The sequence below is a fragment of the Quercus lobata genome, chromosome 6 (genome assembly GCF_001633185.2).
Source record: "Quercus lobata isolate SW786 chromosome 6, ValleyOak3.0 Primary Assembly, whole genome shotgun sequence".
Taxonomy (NCBI): Eukaryota; Viridiplantae; Streptophyta; class Magnoliopsida; order Fagales; family Fagaceae; genus Quercus; species Quercus lobata.
The window spans coordinates 41,160,616-41,175,002 of NC_044909.1; the positions used below are offsets into that span (position 1 = coordinate 41,160,616).

Below are 14,387 nucleotides of genomic sequence, written 5' to 3' on the forward strand. Positions count from 1 at the left end.
AAATATTCATAGTATAGTACTAAAGTATTAATCAAGAAATTGAAAGGACATAAGTTTTTCATATAAGCAAAAATACATCATCAAACATAGAAATGACATAAGTTTTTCATATAAGTAAAAATGATGTGATTACATAAGTGGCACAACCTACTGCCAATTGATCAAGTTAGAACAATACATCATCTACATGTTCCAAACCTACGCTTAAAATAAACCACTACCAAAATAAGGTTGAAACAAAATATCATCTACATATGCCAAACCCCAACCCATATATAATTTACTACCAAAATATAGTTATGACAAGACATCATCTCCTTGGGTCAAACCCAACTATTTACTCTGATTGTTGCCTTGACCCAACTATTTACTCTGATTGTTGCCTTGCAAGGATTTGATTCTTGAGATTTTCAAAATAAAGTCTTTCTTTGTCATTCATGCCACTTGTATCCATGGTCATTATTCTTCCTTCCTCCCTAATAGTTTCAAGACGAAGCCTTTGGGTTTCAAGACGAAGCCTTTGGGTTTCAATATCAGCTCTTTGCGCCTCCCTAATAGTTTCAAGACGAAGCTTTTCCTTTTCAATATCAGCCCTTTGCGCATCCACTCAAACCCTATCCGCTTTGATGCGAAGAGCCTCTCTATCTTGTTCATGTGATTCTTGAAGATATTGCAATTTTTTCACCAAATAATCATCAAAACCCTTATCACCATCTGTTCTCTTTCACTTAGCCTTTTCAGCTTTTCTGCCAATTGGTCTCTCTACCTCCATTGTGTCATCATCATTACTACCAACTTAATCAATTGAACTTGGAGTTTGAGGGAGCCCTTTTGATCTTTCCTTAGGCATACTCCACTTTGGTTGGTTCTTCAACACAACCTAACAATATTCATATGCAAAAACTGTTTTTTTGCCGATTGTTGGAGCAGGTGAAGCTTTATATAGATCCTTTGCATCTTTCAACTAATTTTTTTTAAATAAATAAATAATTAGTGTCTTGAATCTATTCGGAAATTAATATTGTGACACCATTGCAATATAATTTATACCTTGTTCTCGTCAATCCCACCACTTTTATTTCGGGCTTTAATTTTAGCCATGAACCAAGCAAACCTACTTGTCTCCCTATTAATATTTCCCCATCGACTTTAGAGGGAGGAAGCAAAACGTGTGGTTCCATAAGTATTGTTCTCGCAAAAGTATTACCAAATTTTCTCTCAAAATTTTTCCACCCTTTGGTCAGTACCTTGCATAGCATCCATGCTAATGTTAAGCCATGCAGAGGTGAGGAGGTTGTCCTCATCTACATTGAAGTTGCCACCACGTTTTGTTGGATTAGAGGTGACAATTTCAACTTTCGGACAAGACTCTTGGATGGGCATTGAAGTATTTTGAGACCCACTTAAAAATGGTGCCAGAAAATGATCATCCATTTGTGAGATATTAGCATATCGCGTTATCTCTACTTATGTATCCATCCCTTTTAAATAAGGAACTTAAAACAATTAGTGTATGAAGTCAGTTAGAGCCAACTCACAAAGTCCAAGAGTTCAAGTATTTGTGATAAGTGATTATTACAATTAGAAATACAAATTTAACCAAATCTACAAGAGTTCAAAGTCTTTACATATTATGATTGGTGGCAGCTTCTCACGTATAGCAACATCCTACAATATATGTTGACAACTCCTAATCAAAACAATATGTGTTGACAGCTCCTAATCAATCTATTTCGACTATATATACAACATTAATTTTTTGTTACAGAAATACAAGCCCTTTACACAGCCAAATATTAATAAAATACAGCAGCAAATATAACCCAAAATATATTCTGCATAATATATTTGCAAACACAGCCCATACATGGCCAACATGTAAAAATAGAAATCAAATAAAACCATAGAGTTGAACACAACAAAAACCACTTATAGAACCTTTGCATACAACATATTAATTTGTTGAAGAAAAAATCAGTAAACAAGAACACCAATTATCTAATAAAATTGGGATTTTGATAAAATTGAGATTTTGGTAATTGAAGTTGAACCTAAGCAAACATTCTGAAGATGCTAATCCAACAGAGAGCGAAAACCCCTCGTGATGAAGCTGAATCCCACCTCTACAAACATCAACAACAATTCTTAGATCAAAACCCAAATACAAACACAAGCTGAATCCCCCTTTTTCTTCCAGAAAGAGAAAAGAAACACAAACACAAAAACTCGCAAATGGATCAAAACCCACCAAGTAAATTGCTTTGATTTCGATTTTGATTTTGATTTGATTTGAGAGACCAACGGAGCTTCGTTTGAGATTTTGGAAACAAAATTTTAATCCAAACCCACAAACCCTTGAGAATCTCAATTTGAAGAGAGAGTGATGGAGTGAAAAGTTAAATGGGTATCTAGAGTGTTGGGTTTATGAGATGAGTGAATTAGTAAAAGGGATTTGGAGATGGGTGAGGGTGAATCGACATTCGGCAAAGGCTTGGTGATAGCGGCTTGGTGATTTGGAGAGAAAAGCAAGGCTTGGTGACAGCGGTTTGGTGATTCGGAGAGAAAGAGAGAGCTTGGTGACAGCGATTCGACGAGAGAGAGAGAGAGAGAGTTTGGTGACAGCGGCTTGGTGATTCGGCGAGAGAGAGAGAGAGAGAGAGAGAGGGGATGAGAGAGCAAAAACCTGGTACTGTAGCAAGAAAGAGAGGGGCTTGAATGGATTAAAAGACACTAAATTGTTTTGGCATAGTGCTACAGCACCATCTCACATATGAGATGGTATTGTAATGCTATGCCAAAAAATTTGGCCTCTCCCCGTTTTAGCCATCCAATTGTTGAGCGTATTTTGGGCTTGTATGCCAAATGTACTTTATATTTGACATTTGATAGGCCCATTATTGATGCTCTAAACATGATCATGTGTTGCTTCCATATCTCATCTAGTGCACTCAACGGAAGTTTCACTCTTTCAAAAATTATTCACATCTTATTTATAATATGATTATGGATATCATAAGTAGCTACTATATGTTATCTTACACTTAGATCATAAATAAATACTGGTACATATTAGGAAGGAAAAAGAAATGAGAAAGTTGACAATAATTAAACCAAAATCAGCTAGTAGACAACTGCCATTGCACTCAATGTCGAGTGATCCACCTTCCCTTATTAATTGCTTTCACAAAACAAGACTTCGTAAACAATAAAGAAACCATGTACCCAACGTGCACTACCAAGTCGTACGTTCCAGAGATTCTATAACATTTTCACACCCAAAAAAAAAAATCCATCAAACAGTCATATAGTCCTCCATCTCCATCTAAATCTCTCAAATTTGCTTTGCACATTAGTACTCATTAATTAGCTCCACCACCATATCATCGTAATCATCAACAACAACAACAATGTCAGTGTTGGTGAAGACAGACTCGGAGGTGAGTAGCTTGAGCCAATCCTCACCAGCAAGGTCTCCTCGGCGACCTGTGTACTACGTGCAGAGCCCATCTAGGGACTCTCACGATGGAGAAAAGACCACAAACTCTTTCAACTCGAGCCCAGTGCTCAGTCCTATGGGCTCTCCTCCTCACTCTCACTCCAACTCTTCTCTTGGCCCTCACTCCCGTGAGTCCTCCTCCACTCGCTTCTCTGGTTCCCTCAAGCCTGGTTCACGCAAGAACAACAACAACAACTCGCAAAGGAAGGGTTGGAAGCCGTGGAAGGATCAGTTTGATTCCATTGAAGAAGAAGGCCTATTGAACGATGAGGATGGAAACCAACATTTCCTCCGCCGTCGTTTTTACTGTCTTGCTTTTGTTGTCGGCTTCTTGGTGCTTTTCTCTTCCTTTTCTTTGATTTTGTGGGGTGCAAGTCGTCCTCAAAAACCCACCATCACTATGAAGGTACAGTTTTTAAGTATATATGTAGATTTGAAGCTCTCTATTTAAAACAACAATTGGTCTTTGTTGAGCTACAAGTTCTTAGTTTTTTTTTTTTTTTTTTTTTGGTTATATATAGTGATAATTTAAAGAAACTAATAAGACATTGAAATTGCATTTTTATGATGTGGGTGTTGGTTTTTTTGTGATTTTTTTTATAAATTTTCTGGTGATGTGGGTGTTGGTTATTTGTGATTGCAGAGCATTTTATTTGATCAGTTTGTGATTCAAGCTGGTGCGGATGCATCAGGAGTAGCCACTGCGATGGTGTCCATGAATTCCACAGTGAAGCTCACATTTCGTAACACTGCCACATTTTTCGGGGTCCATGTCACATCAACACCTTTAGATCTCACATATTCTCAACTGAAAGTAGCCTCTGGAACCGTATGCAAGCAATCCCAAGACATGTTCTTTTCATGTCCATTATTTTATCTCTCTTCTTACTTTTTTTTAGTTGAACATTTTGTTTGATTGTGGTCATCTGGGTTCAAAATTTTCAGATAGATGAATTTTATCAATCAAGAAAGAGTCAGAGATCAATAGCAATCATTTTGAAAGGAAGCAATATCCCACTGTATGGAGGAGGATCTAGCTTGGGCAGCCAAAATGGTGCACCAATTGATCCAGTGCCAGTGACATTGAACTTCATAGTTCGGTCAAGAGCTTATGTTTTGGGTACACTGGTCAAGCCAAAGTTCAACAAGAGGGTTGAGTGTTCGGTGATTATGGATCCCAAGAAGATGAACGTGGCAATTTCGCTGAACAACAAGTGCACTTACAAGTAGAGATTAATCATAGCATTTCTTTGATTATAATTATGTATTATATACATATGAAGGGGAGCAATATATTGTTTTTTTTTTTTTTTTAATTTCTTTCTTTCTTTGTTTTTTTCGAATAATTTAAGGGTTAAACAATTTTAGAAGTATTGACTAAAACAAATAACAAATGCAGTTTTTTTGGGGCTTACAGGCAGGAGTTGACTGCATGGATCCGATCATATAGCTGACTGACCATGAAATCCAGGGAGTAGCGAATACTAAATCTTGATTTGGTCAGTGGTTTTATTTATTTTTTTATTTTTTCCCACCTGAACTTTATTAATGTTCAGTAGTCTTCTACTCTTCTCTGTCACACTTAATTCGGATTATTTTTAGGTGCCATTTATTAACATGTAGTAATAATGATGCCAGAATTACAAACATGAAACATGGATGTTTAATTCCTATTGTATTAGTTAGTCAATTATTGCAACCGTATCTGATATCCCCTATTTATTATTATTATTTTTGGGTTAAACCTGTTTTTCTTTCGCCCACTGTTTCTTGCTTTTATAATGGATACACATAACACATACACGTTCCTCTTTTTCTTTTTCTTTTTTGGGTAGAAAGAAAGGATGTTTTATTTGATTAAGGATCTGTTTGGGATCTGCTTATTTTGTTGAAATTGAAAACTTTTTGCTGAAAGTACTGTAGATAAAGGTAAAAGTTAGCTGAAATAGTATAATAGGACCTATGAATAATACCAAAAAGTACAGTAATACCCATAAATAGTAGTAAAAATAAGCTGAATAGTAAAATAAACAGGTTTTTTAATTTTTGCCTAACACTAAGTAGTAGTTACAAAAGTTGGTCCATTAGTCATCGTTGCCGTTGGACAGAATATAGCATTCAAGGAGGTTAAGGAATTCTCTCTAGGAATGTTTTTTTTTTTTTTTTTGTCAAAAGATCCCATATATAGGGATTATTTACAAAAGTAGGACACTGTGCATATTTCACTAGTTTGCTTCTTTGCATTACTCCTCTTTTGGCCAGACCATCTACAATGTTGTTAACTTCATGGAATACGTGATGTGGTAGGCCGGTTCACGCTCTACTTAATAGGGCCATAAAATCACAAATTAATGGAGTCATAGTCGGAGTCATGACCCATTTAATGTTAGCCAACATATCACAATTTCATAATCATTTTGCTAGTCTATAAATTTGTAACCAAATTCTCAGGCAATTAATAAACCTTGTCTAATTGCCCATAATTCTGCAGCATTATTTGTGACAAAACCAATATGCATTGAAAAGCCATTAATCTAGTTCCCTTAGCTATCTCAAAGGACTCCCCCTCCCCCTCCAAATCCTAGATTACCTTGTACACTACCATCAGTATTCAAAGCTATAAAAGGATTTTGTGGGGGCTGTCATGAAATATGTGTGGTGATTTTAGTTTTTGTAAGAACAAAGGAGTGTGCTAAATAGAAATATTCTGAGGCTAGTTGTTTGTCTTGTGAATGCATTGATGGAGAGAAGCTGAAGGGGGACGAAAAATCCTATCATTATGAGCAAGCCAGAGGTGCCAAAGACCATAAGCAAATATAATGGAACATGTAAAAGAAGACCCTACAAGGTTTGTATTGGTGAGATTTAATTTTAACCAAATAACCGTAGGAGAGTGAAAAAAAAAAAAAAAAAAAAAAGAAATTTCTCTTTGTCCTGGTAAATTTATCCAAAATTCTTTAGCCCAAGGACAATTCCTAATAACATGGGAGATCTTCTAAATGCTACTTGCCGTGATGATATAACAAGTCCATGTTTCGGGAAAATTTAGTAATTGGTAAAGGCCCCTCCACTTAAGCTCTTAATGTGCCGTTAAGCAGCCATTTATCCTCCCAAATTTGGATATTATTACCATTACTTATAACCCATCTCATACCTTGTATTAAATGTCGTTTTCCATGTTAAATAGCTTTCCAAATGTGGTAAATATTTCTAGGAGATTCACATGATAGGTAAGATGAATTGGGAAAATATATAGCTTTTAGAACTTTTGCCCAAAGTGTATCAAGATTTTCCCAAAGTCGCCAAGCTTGTTTCATCTGTTATTTACACTTGTCTTTATTTATCACCCTCCTAAACCGTGTCCAACCTATGCAAGTTACATATGCAAGTTACATCTTTATTCTCTTCAAATTAATTTATTGTTTTTCATTGTAAAATCTAAGTTTTTTCCTTTTGAATAGAAGATGCCACTTGAATTGAAGGGTTAATACTTGAAGAGTTAGGAAACCTTTTCGAGTATGTTGCAAAGTCTGTTATAACCATCATTGATCCCAAATTTTGTATTTTTTTTAAAGGTATAAACCATCAATTAAATGATATAATAGAATAGATGGTTGATAGTTCAATATATAAATACAATTATAATAGATATCTATTAATAACTATCGTAATTATATATATATTAGTTTCATATAAAAACACTATAAAAATAAATACCATAATTATAAATGTGGGGGTTGAGGATCCAAATGGCTGACGAAGTTCATATGGAGGTGAACCTCGGGAATCATAGGCGATTTGTCCTCGGAAAGTATACACTTAATTCATGCTTGGGCTGCACAACCATAGTTGACGAGGGCGCTGAGGATATTTGCCTAACCTCGGAAGGTTGAGACGGGGAGTCAAAGGGGGCACGGGGCAATCCGAGGGGGAACAAAGGTAACTTGGTACTGAACAAGGAAGAGAAGAAAAATGAAGGACAAAGTGGTCATCCCCTCCCCATTAAATGCACTGCAACTACTTAGCTGGCCGCATTAATGGGGAAATAACCCTGAATAGTGTTCTCACAGCTAATACCTTAGTCTAAAAACCTTCTAGCAATGTCTTGATGGGACAAGTATCAAGATAGTTTCATCGTGACATTCCAAATGTAAGATCTAGATGCATCTTGGCTAACTTATATGAAGCCAAGAAGCACTCGAATAATGGGAGAGAAATTTGGGGAAGAGAAAAAGAAAGAGCAGTAATCCATTTGTAACATCATCCTCAAACTAAACCCGAGGATGAACACTTAGCCATTTCTCAGCAATTTCTAATTGAATATTAATCACTATACTAGTAGTGTTGATCTGACTTTCAATTTTAGTCTTACAACAGGTACTCAAAGGTTGACCCATCATCCCATCTCTACAAATTAATTGTGTGAGCAAATAGTAACATTATCAAGCCTAATTCTCTAGCCCAACTCTCTATTTTTACTTTTTGCCTGCCACAATAAAATTTCATATACAAATATAATCAAAATAAATGTGAATTAATTACTGTGGGGCCCGGCCCAAAAATAATGGGCTATTCCAAATTCAGGCCCGTCCGAGGAGCGTCCTGTCCGAAGAGAAACCACATATGAAGCATTACTTAGTCCCGATAACGCCAAGGAAACCTGTCCAAGGAGTAACTCCTCCTCGGACACTACGAAGCCCAGACAAGGAACTCTCCCCAGCCATTTCAGTTCATCCTCCCAACATATAAAATGAATAAAATCCAAAATATCTCATGGAAAGCTACCACCACATTAATTGCGCCCCAACCACCCTCTTGGCCGCATTAATGAGGAAAAGACCCCTGAACAGTACCACCTTGGCCTCTGCAACTCACAAAGGGAGTGATGAGGGCGTCTGATGGGACAGGTACTCAAGTAGATGCTTAGATGATCAACAAGTGTAAGGTTGAGATGACAGGAGGAGAAATATATAATGTAGGGGAGTCCCTCAAAGAGAGGGACGAAAAAACGGTATTGGGGACAAAAGAAATATAAATCATACGTTAGAGATCCCTCCTTGTATTTTGATCTTCTGCAACAATATCGTCCATGCATCAGACCGAATAGGCTCACTGAGGCTAAGTTCTTTCACCCATCCTCTACCAATACTTATTGTGGGTTGCGCCTTGGGCCAAAGCCTGATCAATAGAATTTGGGCCAGGAAAATCGTGCAACTACGATTGGCGCCGTCTGTGGGAAGGCTTGCGCGTTGGCGCGGGTGGCGGTGGAGTCAACTCTCTAGCAAGCAGAGGTTCGTGAGGTTTCCTACGTCTCTGGCGACATACAGCTGTTGCTCCGATATAAACTTCTACTAGGGGCTACGCCTTGCAGTGCCAAGGGCGTGGGCATCTCTAGGGGCTTCCGGCCTCAAGCCAACTCTCCCCGCCCTGGTATAGGGGCTTAGGGTCGAAAAATAAACCAAGTTTTGGACAGAACCAAGGCCTTGCATGGTCCTCGGACTCAAGCCTATGGGGAAACCAAGTACAAAAGAGAGATCTTACAAGTTTTGGACAGAACCAAGGCCTTGCATGGTCCTCGGACTCAAGCCTATGGGGAAACCAAGTACAAAAAAGAAATCTTACAAGTTTTGGACAGAACCAAGGCCTTGCATGGTCCTCGGACTCAAGCCTATGGGGAAACCAAGTACAAAAAAGAATCTTACAAGTTTTGGACAGAACCAAGGCCTTGCATGGTCCTCGGACTCAAGCCTATGGGGAAACCAAGTACAAAAGAGAGATCTTACAAGTTTTGGACAGAACCAAGGCCTTGCATGGTCCTCGACTCAAGCCTATGGGAAACCAAGTACAAAAAGAAAATCTTGGACAGAACCAAGGCCTTGCATGGTCCTCGGACTCAAGCCTATGGGGAAACCAAGTACAAAAGAGAAATCTTACAAGTTTTGGACAGAATCAAGGCCTTGCATCCTCGGACTCAAGCCTATGGGGAAACCAAGTACAAAAGAGAAATCTTACAAATTTTGGATAGAACTAAGGCCTTGCATGGTCCTCGGACTCAAGCCTATGGGGAAACCAAGTACAAAAGAGAAATCTTACAAGTTTTGGATAGAACCAAGGCCTTGCATGGTCCTCGGACTCAAGCCTATGGGGAAACCAAGTACAAAAAAGAAATCTCTCAAGTTTGGGACAGAACCAAGGCCTTGTATGGTCCTCGGACTCACGCCTATGGGGAAACCAAGTACTTGAAAGAAAAACTATGTTACATAAAACCCATCCGAGAAGAACTCCCTGTTAACAGTTGGGTTAATCCCTGTACTAAACGGATTCCCCAGTCTACCCTCGGATCCTCAGTACCAAAGGGATTAATGCAACATAGAGCAATATGTTACCAAAAACACGATTGAAGGCCCTCACTGCTCGGCTACCTTCTCGGATGAATTATTTAGAAGTTTATCGTTCTCGGACATTTGTCTAGCATGCATCGCACAGCACTCGGCCATTGTCCCGGTTAGTTCCAAGAGTTTAATTTATTGAGGATTGCCATTGTTATACTTAATAGTGTCTGTAGGTTTAAACTAGTAGGAATCTGTATTAAGGCATTTTTCTGCTCTGAGTATCATTAAAGGCAAGCTTATATTTAACATTCATGCACAAAGTAGATGTTGCAAGAAAGAAAAGTATTTAGAAAGAAATAAACTCATTTTTTATTAAGACAAAGGAATAGTACAGTATACAATGAAAAGCTGAAACAAGCTTACATTACAACTAACTACGTAAGTAAAAAGAAAAAATACAAGGGAGTAAAGATAACGCCGAAGGAGAAGCACAGAGGAGAGGTTGGCTGCCGTGCCAAGACGTTGAGTAAGGGAACCATTCCGCAATACTTTTACATGCCCATAACTCAGGCAGCCAAAGAACCCCACGTGGGGCCTGCAGTGTTGAAGAAAAGGTGCAGAGAGCACCTGGCTTCAGGCTGGCGCCGCTAAAGAAAAGGTGCAGGGAACCCAACTTGAGGCCTACACCATTGAAGAAAAGGTGTAGGGAGCTGGAAGTTGAGGAGCCCCCGCAAAAAATTGCCTGCTACAAGGTAGACGGCGCTGATGGCGGAAATTCCTTCTTCTGACATACCAAAAATCTGGCATGACCAGAACCTGCTTCGGATTTTGACTAAAAGAGGGAGGAATACCATCTTCCTCCTGTCAAAACGGGGGACTGGCTTGAATCTGTGCCATCCTTGCCCGTACCATATCACCTTGAGAATTCGGTGCCTCTGAAGCACGCGAAGACCTTTCATCCCCATCCACGCTTCAAACACCTTATTTTGAGGCAAAAAGGGCACCAGAAATGGAGATTGCGGATATGGAAGAAGTATGATTCTGAAGGGAACAGGAGAGTTCATGTGTAAGGGGAGTGACCCCTACCCTATTTATACACAGAAGCGAACCGGTGGCATTTAATTCATGCAAGTTTCCAAGGAATGCTACGGACAAAGCCAACTCAGCTCAATTTCCAACCTCATCCTCAGCCATAGGATCTAAAGATCCTCGTGAAGGCGCGCCTCGAGTACCGAAATATCAGAGGACTCTGCGGGAATAATGAAAAATAAAGGAGCGTCCCCTGTTTTGACACGACTCCCATGTAAATGGAAAAACGTAAAAAGTAATAGAGTAAAGGATGTGAGCAAGTCACGAGGTGGGCTCAGCATCACCAAAACCCTCATTCCCAACTAAAAGTCGGGAAGCAAGATTTTGAGGGGCTATTGTGGGGCTTGAAAATTGGAATCCTAGCCCACTTCACATTAAGGGCCCAAAGCCCAGGCCGAGGAGCCCTATCCTCAGGGACACACAATAAAAGCTCCTTGAAAGGCTCAAGGATGTGGCCGAGGACGACTCTATGCCCGACATCTCGCAAAGCGCCCGAAGGAAAGGGCAGATTCAGCACAGGAGCAGCACAGGGGAAAAGGCTGCCAACACCTTAATGTGGAGCCCATCGCCTGACAAACCCATACTCACACCCTGCTATCCAGCTCTTTCCCAACCACTCCGACGTGAGGGTTGATAAGACGAGTAACCACCCCAAGTAAGGAGAAACTGACACGTATCTGAGGAACGGGAGAAAATACCAATATAAAAGGAGGGGGGGATGCCCAAAAGTGAGGAGGCTGGCAGACACTGCTACCCACGGGGAAGGATGAGAAGCTACTCGGACTAAGTCCGAGGAGACGAACCTTTCAAACCCCATCCATATAAGATAGGATCCTTCAGGCCAAATTCACCTACGCATGGGTCTCCATAAAAATCCGGATCAAACCACCACCCAACGCCCAATGTCATGCCTTTCCAATCCCACTCTCTACAAATCATATTGTTTGGGCCCTTTACATACGAGCCCAACGCTACCCTTGGGTCGTAAAAATCGTGTCACTACAATTTGTGGGGCCTGAAAATTGGAATCCCGGCCCACTTCACATTAAGGGCCCAAAGCCCAGGCCGAGGAGCCCTATCCTCAGGGACATACAATAAAAGCTCCTTGAAAGGCCCAAGGATGTGGCCGAGGACGACTCTATGCCCGACATCTCGCAAAGCGCCCGAAGGAAAGGACAGATTCAGCACAGGAGCAGCACAGGGGAAAAGGCTGCCAACACCTTAATGTGGAGCCCATCGCCTGACAAACCCATACTCACACCCTGCTATCCAGCTCTTTCCCAACCACTCCGACGTGAAGGTTGATAAAACGAGTAACCACCCCAAGTAAGGAGAAACTGACACGTATCTGAGGAACGGGAGAAAATACCAATATAAAAGGAGGGGGGATGCCCAAAAGTGAGGAGGCTGGCAGACACTGCTACCCACGGGGAAGGATGAGAAGCTACTCGGACTAAGTCCGAGGAGACGAACCTTTCAAACCCCATCCATGTAAGATAGGATCCTTCAGGCCAAATTCACCTACGCATGGGTCTCCATAAAAATCCGAATCAAACCACCGCCCAGCGCCCAATGTCATGCCTTTCCAATCCCACTCTCTACAAATCATATTGTTTGGGCCCTTTATACACGAACCCAACGTTACCCTTGGGTCGTAAAAATCGTGTCCTTACAATTTGTGGGGCCTGAAAATTGGAATCCCGGCCCACTTCACATTAAGGGCCCAAAGCCCAGGCCGAGGAGCCCTATCCTCAGGGACATACAATAAAAGCTCCTTGAAAGGCCCAAGGATGTAGCCGAGGACGACTCTATGCCCGACATCTCGCAAAGCGCCCGAAGGAAAGGACAGATTCAGCACAGGAGCAGCACAGGGGAAAAGGCTGCCAACACCTTAATGTGGAGCCCATCGCCTGACAAACCCATACTCACACCCTGCTATCCAGCTCTTTCCCAACCACTCCGACGTGAGGGTTGATAAAACGAGTAACCACCCCAAGTAAGGAGAAACTGACACGTATCTGAGAAACGGGAGAAAATACCAATATAAAAGGAGGGGGGATGCCCAAAAGTGAGGAGGCTGGCAGACACTACTACCCATGGGGAAGGATGAGAAGCTACTCGGACTAAGTCCGAGGAGACGAACCTTTCAAACCCCATCCATGTAAGATAGGATCCTTCAGGCCAAATTCACCTACGCATGGGTCTCCATAAAAATCCGGATCAAACCACTGCCCAACGCCCAATGTCATGCCTTTCCAATCCCACTCTCTACAAATCATATTGTTTGGGCCCTTTACATACGAGCCCAACGCTACCCTTGGGTCGTAAAAATCGTGTCACTACAATTGGCGCCGTCTGTGGGAAGAACTAGGGCATCAGCTAGCGCAACGGTCGAGCATGGCAGAACCAGGTCCGCACCAGGAGGATCCTCACCAAGCTAACTCCCAACGGACACAACCCACCGAGTCCCAAAGGCAAAATAACCTAACCAACCCAGGCGACAAGGGGAATCGTGAGGGAAGTGTGCATACTATCCGGACGAGCCAGAGTCACACTCAGATAGGAAGTCACGTGTCTCAGAGGCGAAATAGTCACCAGGCCATGCAGCGAGAGATAGATGACCTAAAAAGGAAGTTACGACGTGTGCAGCGAAGACGATCTCCCTCTGACTCAGGTGAGTCTTCTAATGCGGAGGATGCGAGTTACAGACAAAGGTCAAGAACCCCCCCAAGTGAAACCTTTTCTTACGAAAGGGAACCACGCCCTGTACGGAAGTATGAGAGCCCATCCAGCAAGGGTTCGGGGAACGACGCCATGAAGAAAGCGCTGGATCAGGTCTCAAGGTCACCCTTCACGAATAGAATCGAAGGGGTTAAGCTACCTAGACGCTTCAACCAACCGGTGTTCGCCATCTATAATGGCAGGGCAGATCCGGTAGAGCACGTGAGTCAGTTTAACCAAAAAATGGCGATTTACTCGCAAAATGAAGCCCTAATATGCAAAATCTTCCCATCCAGCTTGGGATCGATGGCAATGAGGTGGTTCAACAGCTTGAAGACAAACTCCATAGGCTCCTACAAGCAGCTCACTCAAGCTTTTTGCTCCCGTTTCATTACAAACACCAGAGTCCCTCGACCTCTCAGTTCGCTACTATCCTTATCCATGCATGAAGGAGAAACCCTGAAAGCGTACTCGGATAGGTATTGGGAGGTGTATAACGATTTAGATGACAACCATGATAACGTTGCTATCAGCACGTTCAAAAGCGGTCTCCCCACCGAGCATGGCTTAAGGAAATCCCTCACCGGAAAACCAGTTGCTGACGTCCATCAGCTGATGGATAGGATCGACAAGTACAAAAAAGTAGAGGAAGATCAGCTGCAAAGGAGGGGAAAGGAGAAGGTTATCCCCCCCAAAGCAAATGATTTCAGGTCGGAACGGCACAATCCTGGTCAGCCAAGGAGAGATTT

The 14,387-nt window shown here is 41.4% G+C and overlaps 1 protein-coding gene across 1 annotated transcript; it reads left to right on the forward strand.

Annotated features, from left to right (window-relative positions):
• Window positions 1-3,228: 3,228 nt before the first annotated feature.
• LOC115993631 lies at window positions 3,229-4,778 on the forward strand. The gene is made up of 3 exons (XM_031117577.1): window positions 3,229-3,902; window positions 4,140-4,325; window positions 4,442-4,778. Exons 1-3 carry the CDS (start codon window positions 3,408-3,410, stop codon window positions 4,724-4,726), a joined length of 966 nt encoding a protein of 321 aa, XP_030973437.1. The 5' UTR covers window positions 3,229-3,407; the 3' UTR covers window positions 4,727-4,778.
• The last annotated feature ends 9,609 nt before the right edge of the window (window positions 4,779-14,387 follow it).

Bases quoted from the DNA above. Each gene is read 5' to 3' on its own strand.
- LOC115993631 (XM_031117577.1), top strand. From the start codon at position 3,408: ATGTCAGTGTTGGTGAAGACAGACTCGGAGGTGAGTAGCTTGAGCCAA. The intron at 3,903-4,139 runs GTACAGTTTTTA...TTGTGATTGCAG, and splicing joins AACCCACCATCACTATGAAG to AGCATTTTATTTGATCAGTT. The intron at 4,326-4,441 runs GTATGCAAGCAA...CAAAATTTTCAG, and splicing joins TGAAAGTAGCCTCTGGAACC to ATAGATGAATTTTATCAATC.